Source organism: Phocoena sinus, chromosome 16 (genome assembly GCF_008692025.1).
Source record: "Phocoena sinus isolate mPhoSin1 chromosome 16, mPhoSin1.pri, whole genome shotgun sequence".
In the NCBI taxonomy this organism is placed as follows: Eukaryota; Metazoa; Chordata; class Mammalia; order Artiodactyla; family Phocoenidae; genus Phocoena; species Phocoena sinus.
In genome coordinates this window covers 53,832,859-53,848,378 of record NC_045778.1, presented here as the reverse complement: position 1 = coordinate 53,848,378, position 15,520 = coordinate 53,832,859, and the positions used below count along the sequence as shown (strand labels likewise).

At 46.8% G+C, this 15,520-nt stretch overlaps 1 protein-coding gene across 1 annotated transcript in view; it reads left to right on the top strand.

Moving 5' to 3' along the window:
• Positions 1-15,520, top strand: part of TLL2 (tolloid like 2) — a 128,613-nt gene that overhangs the window by 24,876 nt on the left and 88,217 nt on the right. Inside the window, exon 2 of the mRNA XM_032608470.1 lies at positions 5,831-5,941. Within this exon, the coding sequence (XP_032464361.1) occupies positions 5,831-5,941 (111 nt within the window). The remainder of the gene's footprint in view (positions 1-5,830; positions 5,942-15,520) is intronic.

The window sequence follows — 15,520 nt, the reverse complement described above, 5'->3', positions numbered from 1 at the left end:
CCGACTGTGCTGAGAATGGACCTATGGGGCAGGCAGACACAGTCCTTGCCTTCATGGAACTGCACAGATAGAAGTTAATTAACTTCTGTTGTGATGAGATCACATAGGAGAAGTTGGAGTAGAATGGCTGTTTTCGAGAGTGTGGCCTCATGACTCAGGACGGCTCAGGAGGGGTAGAATGTCCTGTGACCCTTCTGGAACAACCCTCCAGGACATTCAGGAGAGGCCGGCAAGAACTATCTTGGAAAAAAACAGGAGACAAAGGCTTTCTCTAGCTGAGAGGGGAGGCTGTTTCAGAAATGCACTCTCTCTGTAACTCCATGGATGTAGCCCTCAAAGTCCCTGCAGTGCAGGTGGAGCCCGTCTCTTGGGATGTGAGCCTGGCCGGAGGCTCTGGTGGCATCCATGCCGTCTCTTAGGTTGCAAACAGAGCCCTTCCTGTGTGCTTGGCTCAATAAATGCTTCCTTCCTGCCTTCCTTCCTCAGTCTGCTCTTTATTGTGCCTTTTTCCTGGAAGAGAAGCCATAGAGCCATAGTAGATATTGTGTTGACATGGAGTTGTGACCTCCGGGGGATCTCCCAGAGTGACACCACCTGCCTCCAAGCTGACTCCTGATCATTCTTGAGATCCTTGAAGCAACTATGTTAGGAAGAGCACGTTGTGGTAGGAGTCTGGGGTGGCGACTTCCCACTGTTGCCTCAGGCTTATTTAGAATATCCAAAGCCCCTTTGGTGTTGGGGTTTTCACCCCTGGCTCCCAGTTCTATGTGGACAGATTCTACTCTGCTAGGTTAGACCAGAGCATAATGAGAATTGTCTTGGACTTGAGTCTCGCCTTTGCCAAGTTACTTGGTAAGTGATTGTGAACAAGTCACCCAGCCTTTCTGCACAACATGCTCATGTCTATGGAACGGGATAAGGGTAGGACCGGAGATGGCATCCTGATTCTGGACCTCTGTTCTGGGGTGCCAGTTACTCTGGTTTGAAGCCTGATGTTGGGGAGAAGGCTCAGAGAAGTCAAGTGATTTGCCGAAGGTCACGCAGCTATTAAATGGCAATAATGGGATTTGAACCCAGGACCTCTCTGGCTCTAAAGCACATGCGTTTAATCAACCTGCCTCCACAGGTGAACAATACAAAAGTTGCAGGCAGGAAGTGCCTTCAGGAAGAATTCCTTGCATGGGAATCAGCCTGGGGCTACTGCCTCTTGAGGTCAAGAGGATGCCTGAGTGCTGGGCATTGAAGTGCTGGAACGCAGATGGAGACCAAGGTGGGCTGAGCAAGCCCTGGGGACAGTGCGAGAAGAGTAGAATTCTCAGCAGCCCTCTGACTTAGGAAGCAGTTGCTGAAGAGCAGCCCTATGCTCCCTTGCCCTGACCTCTGTCACACTCTGGTTTGCAAACTGATGTGTGCAGGGACACCAGAGACTTAGCAAGGGGTGCTTCCATATAAGATTCTATATGATTCTATTATAAGATTCTATTGAAACTACTGGAGGATGCCCTGGTCATGGTGATCCTTACCCCACTTTATAGAAGAGAGCCTCACTTGTCACTCATCCTGAATCCCACTGCGTGCATCGGCTGGGGTACAAAAACCTCTGAGCGCTAAAGGGAAAATGAGAACGCTTGGTCACAGAGCAGCCTTCTTTGTGATGAGTCAAGGCATCTAGACCTGGCTTTCTCCTGTCTTTTCCTATCTGTATGAATTTCTGTTAAGGGGGATGCTTGGTGCTTAGTGGAGTATTTTGAATTCAGAACAACTGAAATAGAGTAAGTTAATGACAGTGATTCTTTTAAGTATAACCGAAATGTTTTCTGGACTTCTGATGTTTCAAGATATGTGGATAAAAACCAAGATGAATAATTCCTTGTTTCCCTTCTGATGCAGCATGTGTTATTCAATAAGGTGGTTAAATCTATTTTACCAAATCACATCATGAAACATTTATTACGGCTACAGTCAATCCTCATCTTATAAAATGTTTACTATTTTTTTTTACTTCTTATGAACAAAATAAAAAATACATTTAAACTCATGGTGAGAAATCATAAATGTCAGGCTCACAATATACATAAGGACATGTGGTTTTTAAAAATTATTTGGGAATACACGAGCACAAAAGTTTGAGCGCTTCCTTGGCTTGTTGGAGTCTTCCCAGGTCCTGTTAATCTACTCCCTTCTCCATCTGCCCTCTTGCTTCTCTTTCTGCTCTCAGAATGTGAGAAGTGTTCCTGATTACCTGCCGCTATGAATACCATCATTGACACAGACGTTCTTTCTTTGAGGAAGAGATCGCACTGTGTTGTGAACTTGTGCTAAGTCTTCAGGAAGGTGGGAGGGGCTCAGGGCCGGCAGCTGGAAACCATCTTTGGCTGAGCCAGCTTTGTTACACATTTCAACAAGGTGAAAATAAGTGTACATTTCAAAGATTTAAACAAATTTGAAGTTGTGCAACCATCACCACAATCCAGTTTTAGAACACTTCTACCACCTGGAAAAGTTCCTTCGTGGCCACTTATAGTCAAGTCTCATTCCCACCCCCAGCCATAGGCAGTCACTAACCTTTCTAGCTCTAGAAACTTGCCTTTCTAGATGTTTCATATAAATGGAATCATATAATATGTAGTCTTCTGCATCTTGCTTCTTTCACTTAGCATGATGTTTTTGAGATCATACATGTTGTAGCGTGTGTCAATAGTTGGCTCTTTTTAATTGCTAGGTGGTTTTCCATCGTATAGAGAGATCACATTTGTTTATCCATTCAACAGTTGATAGACGTTTAGGTTGTGTTCAAGTTTGGGGCAATCATTAATAAGCCTGCTGTTAACATTTGAGTATATGTCTTTGTGTGGACCTATGTTTTCATTTCTTTTGGGAAGATCTCTAGGAGTGGAATTGCTGGGTCTTGTGATAAGTTTAACTTTTTAGGAAAATGCCAAGTTGCTTTCTCTAGGGAGTATACCATTTTACATCCCTACTAGCAACGTATGAGGTTTCCCAATTCTCTACACCATAAGCCCGAGTTTTGATCAGTCTTTGTTACTGAAAGGCCTTCTCAGTCTTTGTTTTACTGTTTAGCGATGAGAATAGGTTGGCTCTTCCATCTCCTCAAGTCCCTGAATTTCTGGACTCTCTCCATTCCTTTTCATTCCCACTATAAATTGCTCAATTCTTTTTTTTTTGAATTCAATTTATTTAAACAACAACAGCAATAAAACAAAAAGAGTTCACCTACTTCTTCCACCTATTTCTCTTCACCTATTTCATATATATATGAAATATCTATATAGATATAGATACACATATTTCACTTAGTATAATGCCCTCAACATTCATCCATGTTGTTGCAAATGGGGCAGGGTTTTGGGTTTTTTATGGCTGAATAATATGGACACTTTACGTTGTTTCCATATCTTGGCTATTGTAAATAATGCTGCAATGAACATGCAGGTACAGATTTTGCTTCAAATTAGTGTTTTCGTTTTCTTTAGATAAGTACTCAGAAGTGGAACTGCTGGATCACATGATAGTTCTATTTTTCATTTTTTGAGAAACCGCCATTCTGTTTTCCATAGTGGCCGCACCAGTTTACATTCCCACCAACAGTGCATAAGGATTTCTTTTTCCTCACAACTTTGCCAACACTTGCTTTTCTAGTCGTTTTGATAACAGCCATTCTAACAGGTATGAGACGATATTTCACTGTGGTTTTGCATTTCCCTGATGATTAATGATGTGGAGCCTCTTTTCATGTACCTCTTGGTCATCTCTATGTCTTTGGAAAAAATGTGTCTTCAGGTCTTCTGCTCATTTTTTAATTGGATTGTTTGTTTTTTGCTATTGAGTTGTATGAATTCTGTATATATTTTGGATATTAACCCTTTATCAGAATATGGTTTGCAAATAATTTCTCCCATTCAGTAGGTTGCCTTTTCATTTTTGTTGATGGTTTCCTCTCAATGCAGAAGACTTTTAGTTTGATATAGTCTCACTTATTTATTTATTTAAAATTTAATTTTAATTTTATTTATTTATTTTTGGTTGCATTGGGTCTTCGTTGCTGCACGTGGGCTTTCTCTAGTTGCGGCGAGCGAGGGCTACTCTTCGTTGTGGTGTGCGGGCTTCTCATCAGGGCGGCTTCTCTTGTTGCGGAGCATGGGCTCTAGGCGCATGGGCTTCAGCAGTTGTGGCATGTGGGCTCAATAGTTGTGGCTTGCGGTCTCTAGAGGGCAGGCTCAGTAGTTGTGGCACATGGGCTTAGTTGCTCCATGACATGTGGGATCATCCCAGAGCAGGGCTCGAACCCATGTCCCCTGCATTGGCAGGTGGACTCTCAACCACTGCACCACCAGGGAAGTCCTCGCCTAGTTATTTTTGATTTTGTTGCTTTTGCTTTTCTATGTCATATTCAAAAAAATCATTGTCAAGACTTATGTCAAGGAGCTTACTGCCTGTGTTTTCTTCTAGCAGTTTTATGATTTCAGGTCTTAAGTCCAAGTCTTTAATCCATTTTGAGTTAATTTTTGTGTATGGTATAAGATAGTGGTCCAGTTTCTTTCTTTTGTATGTGGCTCCAATTTTCTCAACATCATTTAGTGAAGAGACTGTCCTTTCCCCATTGTATATTTTTGGCTTCTCTGTCATAAATTAATTGACCGTATAAGCATGGGTTTATTTCTGGGCTCTCTATTTGGTTCCATTGATCAATGTATCTGTTTTTATGCCAATACCATACTGTTTTAATTATTACCACTTTGTAATATAGTTTGAAATCAGGGAGCATGATGCCTCCATGCCCAGTTCTTTTTAAAGCCCTTATCTTTCTTGTAGTATCTTGTCAAACACAGCTAATGGTAACCAAGATGTGCTATTGACATTCTGACTCCCCATCCCTTCACTTAAAGCCATAAGCTCATTTAGTTCATCATCTGCCTTCCAAGTTAACGCAGGCAATAGTTTTACCAAATACTTCATCACTGTGTAATATTGATTGCCTTCTTCCAGCTTTCAGTAATAGTTTCCTTGATACCCACTACCTGGCCCAAAGACAATGGATTTTTGTTACCAAGAAACATACCACTTCTGATAGCAATTTCTGTATTAGTCAGGATAAAGAGGTTGTGCTGCAGTAACAAATAGCCCCAAATCTCAGGTACTTATAAAAATAATGGTTTTTATTTTCCTCATTCATGGTACATATCCGTCCTAATCAGCCATCCCTCTGCTCCATATCATATTTACTCCAGATAGGGTTTTAGAGTCACCCCTATCTAAGCCACTGCTTGTCCTCTGGGAGAGGAAACGAGGACATGGTGAATCATACACTAGCTCTTAAAGCTCCTTGTCACATTTGATTAGCCAGAACAGGTGAAGTGGCCAATCCTGACATCAATGGGGAAGGGAAATAGAATCTTTTCCCAGGGAAGGGAAGCAAATATTATGAACATTATTATCATTTATTATATTATGCTTTTTAAAAAAAATCCTGAAAACTCTGAAGAAGGGAGAAACAGCTGTCTTTGTGTGGTGGTTTTGCCCACAGCTGCCTACAGTGACAGTAAGACAGGGTGACCTTTCAAAATACCTTACAGACCTAGGCCTTTGATCTTTATTGTGGTTGTCCCCAGCCCTGTGGCTTTGATGCACAGATTTATTATCTGTTGTTCTTTTTCTACCAGTCCTATCTCTTAGGCTCAGGAAGAAATTTGATTGGATGGACTATCTTTTCTAGAGTTTACTACTCAGTTTCCAATACCCTCTGGGCCACTAGTAAATTCATTCCTTGATCTCCAGCTTAAATTGATCCATTTCTGTTTTTTCTTCCCAGCTGTCTTTTGGGGAGACATTGCCTTAGATGAAGAGGACCTGAAGTTATTTCACATCAACCAAACCCATGACTGGATCAAGCAGCCAGTGGAGGAAACAGGACACAGCACGGGTAAGTACTGCATCCCCTTCACCCCTGCCCTGGAGAGAAGGGTCAGGGACTCCAGCACGGGGTGATGTGGACCACAAGTCATAGGTATTTGACCTGTCAGTCCAGTGCCCACCCGTCAATGGAAAACCAGAGGGGTCACCCCTTGTCTGTTGCAGTCTGTGAAGCTGGAGCCTCCAAGTTTGCTTATCCTTCTACGAAAATCTTCATTAGCCTCTTTATCCAAAGATTCAACCCTGAGCTCAGAGTTCAGAGCTGAACTCAACATAGGTTCTCAGGACTCTGGCCTCAGGGTCCAGAACTTCCCAAATGGAGAGTATTCCTGGATGGGCTCCATGTAGGGCGTATCTGATGGTGATGCCGATACTCATTAGCGGTGGGAAGATGCTTGCCTGGGGCCGGGGCGGGGTGGTATTGTGCACTTGTTTGGCCTACAAACCAGGTGACAATCCCCTGGGGGCAGGAAACACAGATTGGGTGTCAGACTTTGATTACTCTTCTCCTTTGATTACTTTTCCTCCTTGCCTTCACCTTGGGGTGAATAGTAATGAGTCTGACCTCCTGATTTCTCCTCACCTCCCTGCCCACTGGGCTCAGATGCCTCCCCTCTGTGGAATCTCCATTCTCAGAAGCAGCCCCAGGCACTGAGCTGTGGGAGCTGATAGGCTGTGTGGCTGACTGTGGCTTATTATTCGGTGACCAAGGCTCTTGTGTGCCTGATGCTACACTGTCTCTGCTACCTGCCACCCCTCCACCCACCCTCCCTTCCTTTCTCTCGAGGATTTAAAAAAATTGTGGTAAGAATACTTAACATGAGATCTACTGTCTTAACAAAATTTTAAGTGTACAATACAGTACCATAAACTACAAGCATGATGTGATACAGCAGATCTCCAGAACATTCATCTTGTAAAACTGAAGTTTATACACCGCCCCCCTTTTTTAGTACCTATCATGGATCTAATGCGGTGCTGGTGAGAGAAAGAGGAATAAGATGTGACCTCTGACTTCAAGGAGACCTTTCACGCCAGGCAGACAGGGTGGACAAGCTTGCTAACATCTCCAAAGTTCAGTTTTCCTATCTGTAGAATGGGGATGAAACCAGCACTCACTTCAGCAGGGGTTGGGAGGATCGACTCCAAAAGTGACAGGCTAACCTGGTGCCTATCACATGGCATGTTCTCAGGCAATAGCAGATGTTATCACTAAGCACCCCAGTCCGGAGGAATAAGACTGAAGTGTAGATAGATAAACTGTAATTCCTCATGACAAGAGCTACAATGAATCAAGAGCAGTGGGAAGAAGATGGGCCAAGAAAGGCATCATGGGAATGGGCACTCTTGCCTTGTGTCTTGAAGGATGAGTAGGAGTTCCTTAGGGAAAGAATCAAGAAAAGATATTTCAGCAGAGGAGAAACTGTGTGCAGAGGCAGGGAGTATGAGAGGGGCTGTCTTAAGTTGAGGAACAGGGGCAAGGTGTGGGTCATTGGAGTGTGGCTCTTGCGGGGGGCTATCGTAGAGAGAAGCACCAGGAGAAGTTGCTGGGGTAGACGATGAGGGTGCCTGTTGGCGGGGTGGGTGAGAAGGTGCCCAGAGTAGGAGGCAACCCCCCTGAGGCCCAGTGCCTGTTGCACTGATGAGCTGGAGCTCTCCCCTGTGGGCGGCAGGGGTCCTGCCCAAGGTTTCTGAGTAAGAACGTGACGTGCTCATCTTTGGCTTGGGGGAGTCTTGGTGCAGTCCCCTCTCCCGCTGCTCTCCACAGCCCACCAGCTGCCCTAAGGTTGCTGGGTTCTGGGCTGGATGCTTGGGCAGCCTCACCATGCTGCTTGCTGGTGGTGATGATGAGAGAGGGGTGGTCAAGGCAACCCCTTTCCCTCTGCTGATGAACCTGGTGGATTCCAAGTACATCCCCAAAGCCCCCCATCCCTGAGTGTCTTGCAAGGCTCCAAGATTCCACCAGAACTAATTCACCAATTCTTCATTTCAGTATTTCCTGGCACAAAAGGCCCTGCGATCTGTATCCACTTGGGAGGGAAAGAGAAGCATATATTGTATTCATGTTTCTGGATGTGGTCCCAATTCATTCATTCATTCACTCACTCACTCACTCACTTTTTCATTGAAACCTCTATTGGGTGTTCACTTTGTGCCAGGTCTTGTGCCAGACCCTGAGATGGTATAGACTGAGATTTCTCTTTTTTTTTTTTTTTTTTTGCGGTACACGGGCCTCTCCCTGCTGTGGCCTCTCCTGCTGCAGAGCACAGGCTCTGGACGCGCAGGCTCAGCAGCCATGGCTCACGGGCCCAGCTGCTCCGCGGCATATGGGATCTTCCCGGAACGGGACACAAACCCTTGTCCCCTGCATCAGCAGGCGGACTCTCAACCACTGAGCCACCAGGGAAGCACTGAGGTTTCTCTTTTTAAGGACTTACCAGCTATTGGAGGAAATAGTTGCGGAAACCAAAAAGGGTAAAGAGTGAGAGGTGGAGGTGGGGTGTCCCAGGAAGCGCAGTGGGAGTGGAGGGCACTAAGAAGAACTGGGACCATTGCTGTGGGGAGAGCCAGAAAGGCCTCCCAGAGGAGGGGGTCCTGGGGAGGTGGAGGGGTTTCCCAGGCTGGAGAAGAAGGAGTCAGAGGGTAGAGAAGGACATTCCAGACCGAGGGAGTCGTCCTTCTTGGGGTGGGAACTGGGATGGCAGCCTCCACTAAGGAGGTTACATGCTTCCTTCTTGTCCAGTGGTTGGTTCCCTCTTTCTGGGGGGGTGGTAGGGCTGTGCCCAGCGTGGGGGCGCCTCCCACCGCTCATGGGGACATGAGCAGCTACAGGAGCTAGGCCAGGCTCCATACAGGATGTAGGGATGAGGAAGGCAAGAGGGCAAAGGCTGTCACAAGGCCAGGGGTCCTCATCACCAGTGATCGGGAGGAGGGAGGAACGATTAGGCACGTTTTTGGTGTCTGGCTCTATGATTATCACTTCTTCGGATTTGGGGGACCTCTCGTGGATGTTTTGAAAAGTCCATTTGAATTTTAAATGGAGTTTTGGAATCCAGATTATTTTTCACACCATTATACACACAAGCTTAATTGAGGTCTAACAAAAGGCAGCATCTCTTCATAATTCTGTCACTCCAAGTCATCATACGCTTCCTCCCCCTCCCCCCCACCCCCTGCCAGATTCTTACCTGGAGGCCTAGAGAAGTTGATCTGATTGTAACTTCGTGTGATTTAATTTGTTTGTTTGTTTTTGCGGTACGCGGGCCTCTCACTGTTGTGGCCTCTCCCGTTGCGGAGCACAGGCTCCGGACGTGCAGGCTCAGCCGCCATGGCTCACAGGCCTAGCCACTCCGCGGCATGTGGGATCCTCCCGGACCGGGGCACGAACCCGTGTCCCCTGCATCGGCAGGCAGACTCTCAACCACTGCGCCACCAGGGAAGCCCTGATTTAATTTTTTAACTTTCCTTTTTGCACTATTACTTTAGTACTTAAAACTAGTGAATCTCACATAGCTCAAACATAGAGTGTGATGTACTTTTACATGTGTTCATGTCCACGTAACCACCACCCAGACCAAGGGATGGAACATTTCCAGAACCCTGGAGACTCCCTCATGCCTCCTTCCAGCCAGTACCCACCCCCCAGCAGCCACTAGTCTGACCTCTCTCCACACAGGTGCATTTTATTTTTAATTTTATTTATTTTTTGGTCATGTTGGGTTTTCGTTCCTGTGCACAGGCTTTCTCTAGTTGCGAGAGCGAGGGCTTCTCTTGTTGTAGAGCATGGAGTCTAGGCACACGGGCTTCAGTAATCGCAGCACGCGGGCTCAGTAGCTGTGGCTCGCGGGCTTAGTTGCTCAGCGGCATGTGGGATCTTCCCAGACCATGGATCGAACCCATGTCCCCTGCATTGGCAGGCAGATTCTTAACCACATCACCACCAGGGAAGTCCCCACAGATGCATTTTACCTGCATGAATGGAACCATGCAGTATGTGTTTGTGTCTGTCTCCTTTCCCTCAGCTTTGTGGCTGTGAAATTCCCCCATGTTGTTGGGTGGAGCGCTGGTTTGTCCTTTCATCTTTTGCAACGTTCTCCTGAATGAATGTACCCTAGTTTATTCATTCTTCTGTTGACAGCCATTTGGACAGTTGACAGTTTGGGGCTATGATAACTAAAGCTGCTATTGTCTTTCTTGTACATATCCTTCGGCACTCATTTCCAGGAATGGAATTGCTGGGTCACAGGGTATACGTAAGTTATTAGTAGAATCAGTCGGATTTCCCAAGTGGTAGTACCAGTTTACACTCTGTGTGGGTACTTATGGATTTGGAAAGCAGGGCAGGGGGTTGGGGGTGACCACGCAGGATCCAAGGAGGCCTTTGGGTCTTGGTCTCTCTGGCTTGGGGACCCCACTCACACCTCCAGACCTGCACAGCATAGTCAGTTGATGCCCGGACACCATCACGAATGCTCAGGGTTGGTCCTGTCAGCAGTCCTTCTGCTGTCCTTGGGGGACCTGCCATGGCACAGCATGGGGACCCAAGCTTGGCAGATGTGAGTGAGAGACCCCAGAGAGAGTCTGGGCCTTGGCCAGCCACCATGGCAGTTGACCGCCATGGTCAGCCTCATGGTCTAAGAACCTGAGTACCTGTCTTCTTTTTCCTTCTCCCCTGTGAGCTGAGAGGGCAGAGTCCACATATATTTGACTTTGGATCCCACAGAGGTGGCCCGGCACTTCGTATGTAGAAGGCACTGGCCAGCATTGTTGGATAGGGGAGAGGGAAGAGATAGACAGAGACTGGCAGGCCCTGGAGCATCTCCCAGGGGCCTTGGGGTGAAGAGCTCCCACAGGGCTTTGCTCCCAGAAGGGCAGTGAAAGCGCTGGCCACCATCACAGGCTTTGGTCTCAGACTGTCTGGGCTTGAATCCTCGAGCTGGGCCTCAGTTTCTTCATCTGTCAAATGGGAATAGTAATAATCCTTACCTCAGAGTGATGTTGTGAGGAGAAAAGGAAAGAATACGTGGAAAGTGCTGAGTGCAGTGCCTGGCATATAAGAAATGTGCAGTAAATATCAACTCTGCCTTCTCTTCCTTATTATTATTATTAGTAGTATTTGCAGAAAGAACACTGACCTGGGAGGGTTTAAGGCTAAAGTGGAGAATGGGAGAAATTTGCTACGTGCTGGAGGGAACTTTCGGGGCTTGGGCAAGAGGCCTTTGAAACATGTACCTTTCTGGTGTTTCCTCCTTCCCAAGCTTGAGATATGTATTTTTTTTTCCCACTATGTTTTTATGGCAAGGTGATTCTTACCCTGATCAATTTTCTCTGAGGGCCAATAGTACTTTGCATCTATCTAAAATAGTTATTTTATTTTCAGAATGGGAATATTTTAAATTATTTTTGCTGATTAAACTAACACTGCTAGTTGTTAAAAAAAAAAAAAGTCCAATAGCTCAAAATTGTAGAAAGTGAAAATCCCCTTTTATCCCAGCCCTGGGGGTCCCCATCATGATCTGTTTGCTGGATTCCTTCCAGCCTTACTGTGCTCAGGCCATGTGCAGATATTTTTTAAACATAAAAGGAATTTTTCTTAACACCCTGTTGTGTAACCTGCATCTTTAACACCACACCATGGACATATTTCACGTGGTACTTTGAGGTCTATCACATTTAATATGCAACTCTGCCACCATTTATCGAATGAATCCATACAGATGGACATGATGGTTGTTTCCCTTCTTTTCTGTAGTGTTTTTTTCTATTAGAAATACTGATGCTGTGAACAACACTGTGCTATTGTTCTTTAAACATTTGCTTTGATTAAAAAAAAAATTTAAAAGGAACCACACCTTTATCTGCTCTTTCTACTTCCACATGTGTGAAAGGATGTGTTCTTAGATATCGGTTATTTCATTTCCAAGCTTTGGTAATTGCCCCTGGTTTTTTGGGCGGTGGCGTGGGAAGAGGGCTTAATCCCTGGAGGTGGATGGGATGCAATGCAGCCCCAGATGCCTCCTTTCCCTGGTTTATCCTGTGAACTTGAAGCTGCTTTCTTGGTTGCAGAATGAAACGATGTCATTGCCTTAGAAGTGATCTAGTCTCCCTCGTTTCATAGATGTGCCCAATGTCCCACATTCAGTCAGTGGAAGAACCAGAACGAGAACCCAGGTTTCCCATCTCCTAGGCTGTGTCCTCCATTGTACCAACCCATCTGCCATGTTGCCAGGTGGAAGGAATGGAAAACAACAGAGGTGCATGCAGTCATTCCTTTGCCAGCCCTGGGAAAGTAGCTGGAGTCTTTCTGGACCAGGAAGCGAGCAAAGACCTTGTGCCCGGGTTGGTATGAGAGCCCACTCAGGGTGCTGTGCCGGCCACAGAAAAAAAGCCTCTGAGAGCTCTCGGGCCCCCAGTAGGGAGCATCCTCGCTGTTCACTTAGGACCCCGGGCTCGTGGTGATTACTTCTGATCAGTCTCCCTGCCTCCAGTCTCTGCTTCCGCATCCTGCTTCCAGGTGATCTTCCTGGACCTGACCTTGCAACCACTGTTTTGGGTTCAATAGTGTCCCCCCCAAATTTATGTCTACTTGAACCCCAGAATGTGACCTCATTTAGAAATAGAGTCTTTGCACATCTAATTAGTTAAGGATCTTGAGATCAGCCTGGATTTAGGGGTGCCCTAAATCCAATGACCGGAGTCCTTATAAGAAGAGGAGAGGACTCAGAGAGACACACAGCGGAAGGCCACGTGAAAGAGAGAGGCAGAGACTGGAATGATGCAGCTATAAGCCAGGGGGCACCAAGGATTGCCGGGAGCTGCCACAGACTAGGAAGAGGCAAGGAAGGATTCTTGCAGAGCCTGCAGAGGGAGCACGGCCCTGCCAACACCTTGATTTCAGACTTCTAGCCTTCAGAACTGTGAGAGAATAGATTTCTGTTTTTAAGCCTCCAACTCTGTGGTAACTTGTTATGGCAGCCCTAGATAACTGATACCACTGTGTTTTCTAAAACCCTTCCATGGCTGCCTATCACTTATCAGAAACATTCCTTATCTGGCCCCCAAGGCCCTCCACGCTTTATCCACAACTTACATATCCGGCTCCCTTCCCGCCCTTCAGCCTCCTGCCAAAAGCAGTGACGTCGTGTCTACAGGCCCCGAGTGTCCTTCCTTCCAGCCTTCTGTTCCAGCTCTGCCCTCTGCTCCAAGTCCCCATTCTACAGAAAAAGAACTGAAGGTCCACGGACAGCCTAAGACTCACCCAGGGCCCTACATCTGGTGGGATTCATGATACCTCTTTAGTCAGCACAGCTGCCAGCTTGGGAGTCCACCTGGGTTGACAGCGCTGTTAAAATTAACCTTGTTTTGTGCCTCAGATGGAGAGAGCGCTATTTCCCCCCCATTTTCAGACAGTCCCGTTCCCCTGCCGTGAGAGCCTCCAGAGGAAGTGGCAGCAGCCTTTTGGATGTGCTTGGGGGCAAGGAGGCAAGAGCGCATTCTTCAGGGAGAGAAGGTCCTTCTGTGTGCATTTTATTTGCAGTGAGAAGAATGGGAGTTCTGGGCAGGCATGGGCCGAGCTGTTCTATGAATGGGGCCCTTGAATTAACATTGCCGAGTTTCCTAAAGCTGCTAATCGGATTAGCTGTGTAGTGAAGGAAGTACTTAGCTGGACACACACACAGATACACGAGCAGGCACACACACACTCTCCCATCCTCCTGCATCCTCTTCGATGTGGTGGTGCAGAACCTGACACCCCCATATCTGAGTTCTGGGACACCTCACCCCCTAACCGCACAAGGTGTGGAGGAAAGCCCCGTGTGGTTGATGTTTGGGGACTTTTTGGTTGTTTATTTCTTCCCTAAAGAGTCCTGGAAGCAAAGTTGAACATTCTCATCTTTGCAAATGTCTGGAAACTTGGAGAGGAAACCTCATCTTGCACTTATCTCCCTCCGGGTAATGGATCTGATTTCTTGCTCTTTGTAATGAAGACTCTGGAAGGGGAAATGGCTTTCATTACTTATTGGCTCTGATGGAAGCTGATGTTTCCCATCTTGTCTATTCTGAGCCACTGGGCCGTGTCCACCTCTATTTAAGAAACCAACCTTAGTCTAAACTCCTGCCATCTGTGTAGGGCATCCACATAAGCCTAAGAGTTTGTGCATTTGAGTTCAAAATAATAAATTAGCAGGAGAGAGTTGAAGACGTTCGTTTGGCTAACCTGCCTCCTCTCCCTGGGCCTCATCACTCAGAGATGGACCCCACAGAGTCTTCAACTCCTTGAGTTCCTTTTCCTATGCTGTCTGTGACTTGGAGGGGCACATGCTACCGTCACCTGGTCTCAGTGTCCCCTCTGAAGAGAGGGTCTCCTGAATCCATATCCAAAGGAATGACTACATGCACCTGGATTTGAACGCTGGTGTTTCAGGCTGGAGAAAAGAGGGGACGCAACGGCCATTGGGCATCGAGGGACTAAATTTAGGCACAAAAGGCTAAAACGCACCCGTGCGAGACCCTCATGTACTACACGGGTTTCTGGGTCCTGCCTTCCAAGGTTTGAGGGCCCAAAAGGGACCCAACATCTCTGTCCCCAACATGTTTTTAGCTTTGAGGCCCTTGAGAGAACTCATGAGTGGGGCTGCTTTGAGCAGCCCGATCGACAGGCTGCGGTGTTTCTGGCTCTGCTCCCATGGAGACGTTCCCCAGGCTTTGTAGACATGGCTTCGTCTTTTCATTAATTTTCTTTATTGGTGGTGGGAGTGCTGCTGACTGACCAGTGTCCAGGAAAGAAGTGGGGGCAGTGGTGGCTCCCTGTGACATCTGTAGAAAGGACAGTGTCCTGAGATTACGGATGAATGCCAGGTTAGACTTGCTGAGACAATTAGTTGGGTTCAAGGCTGTCTTCTCTCACATCATGGAACACTGTCTCGGTGAGATCTGGTGGCCTCTGCTGCTGGGGCCACTGGATTAGAGGGACAAGAAGCTGTCAGGGGGCACTCTTACTCGTCCTTTCCACTGTCTCCTCAAGAGCTTTGGAATGAGGTTTTGGGGACTTCTTTTCTCTACGTGTATTGTACTTGACATTTTGTGGTTCCCACACCCTCTGAGAGTCTGATGAATACTTTCAGCACTTCTCCGAGAAAAAGGTACACACACAATTTTGTTTGCAATTTCAAGAATTTTACTCCGTGGATCCCAAGTTATGCACCTCAAGTCCACAGCCCCCTTTTTCTGTCTGTTTCCACTCTGTTGGAGGTGTTCTCACGTGGACATCCTGGATCCTAGAGTTGCAGTGTAGAAAGGCATGGGTACTGGAGTCAGGCAGGCCTCCCTGGCTCTGTACTGACTAACTGCAGGAGTAAGGGAGCCTTATTCCTTATTTGGAGAATGGGATTGGAGAGGGGGAATTGGGCAAGTGTAGGAGGTAAAGCACTCATCCCAGAGTCTGACACCTCGTAGGTGCTCAAGAAATAGTAGCCGCATGGCTGCCTGTGTGCTGGATCCTGCCTTCTCTCCTCCCTGGCCCACCTCTGTGTCTCAGACTCCACACTTCCTAGATGCCTTGGAAGTCTTCTCCTTTGCAGTACCCTGC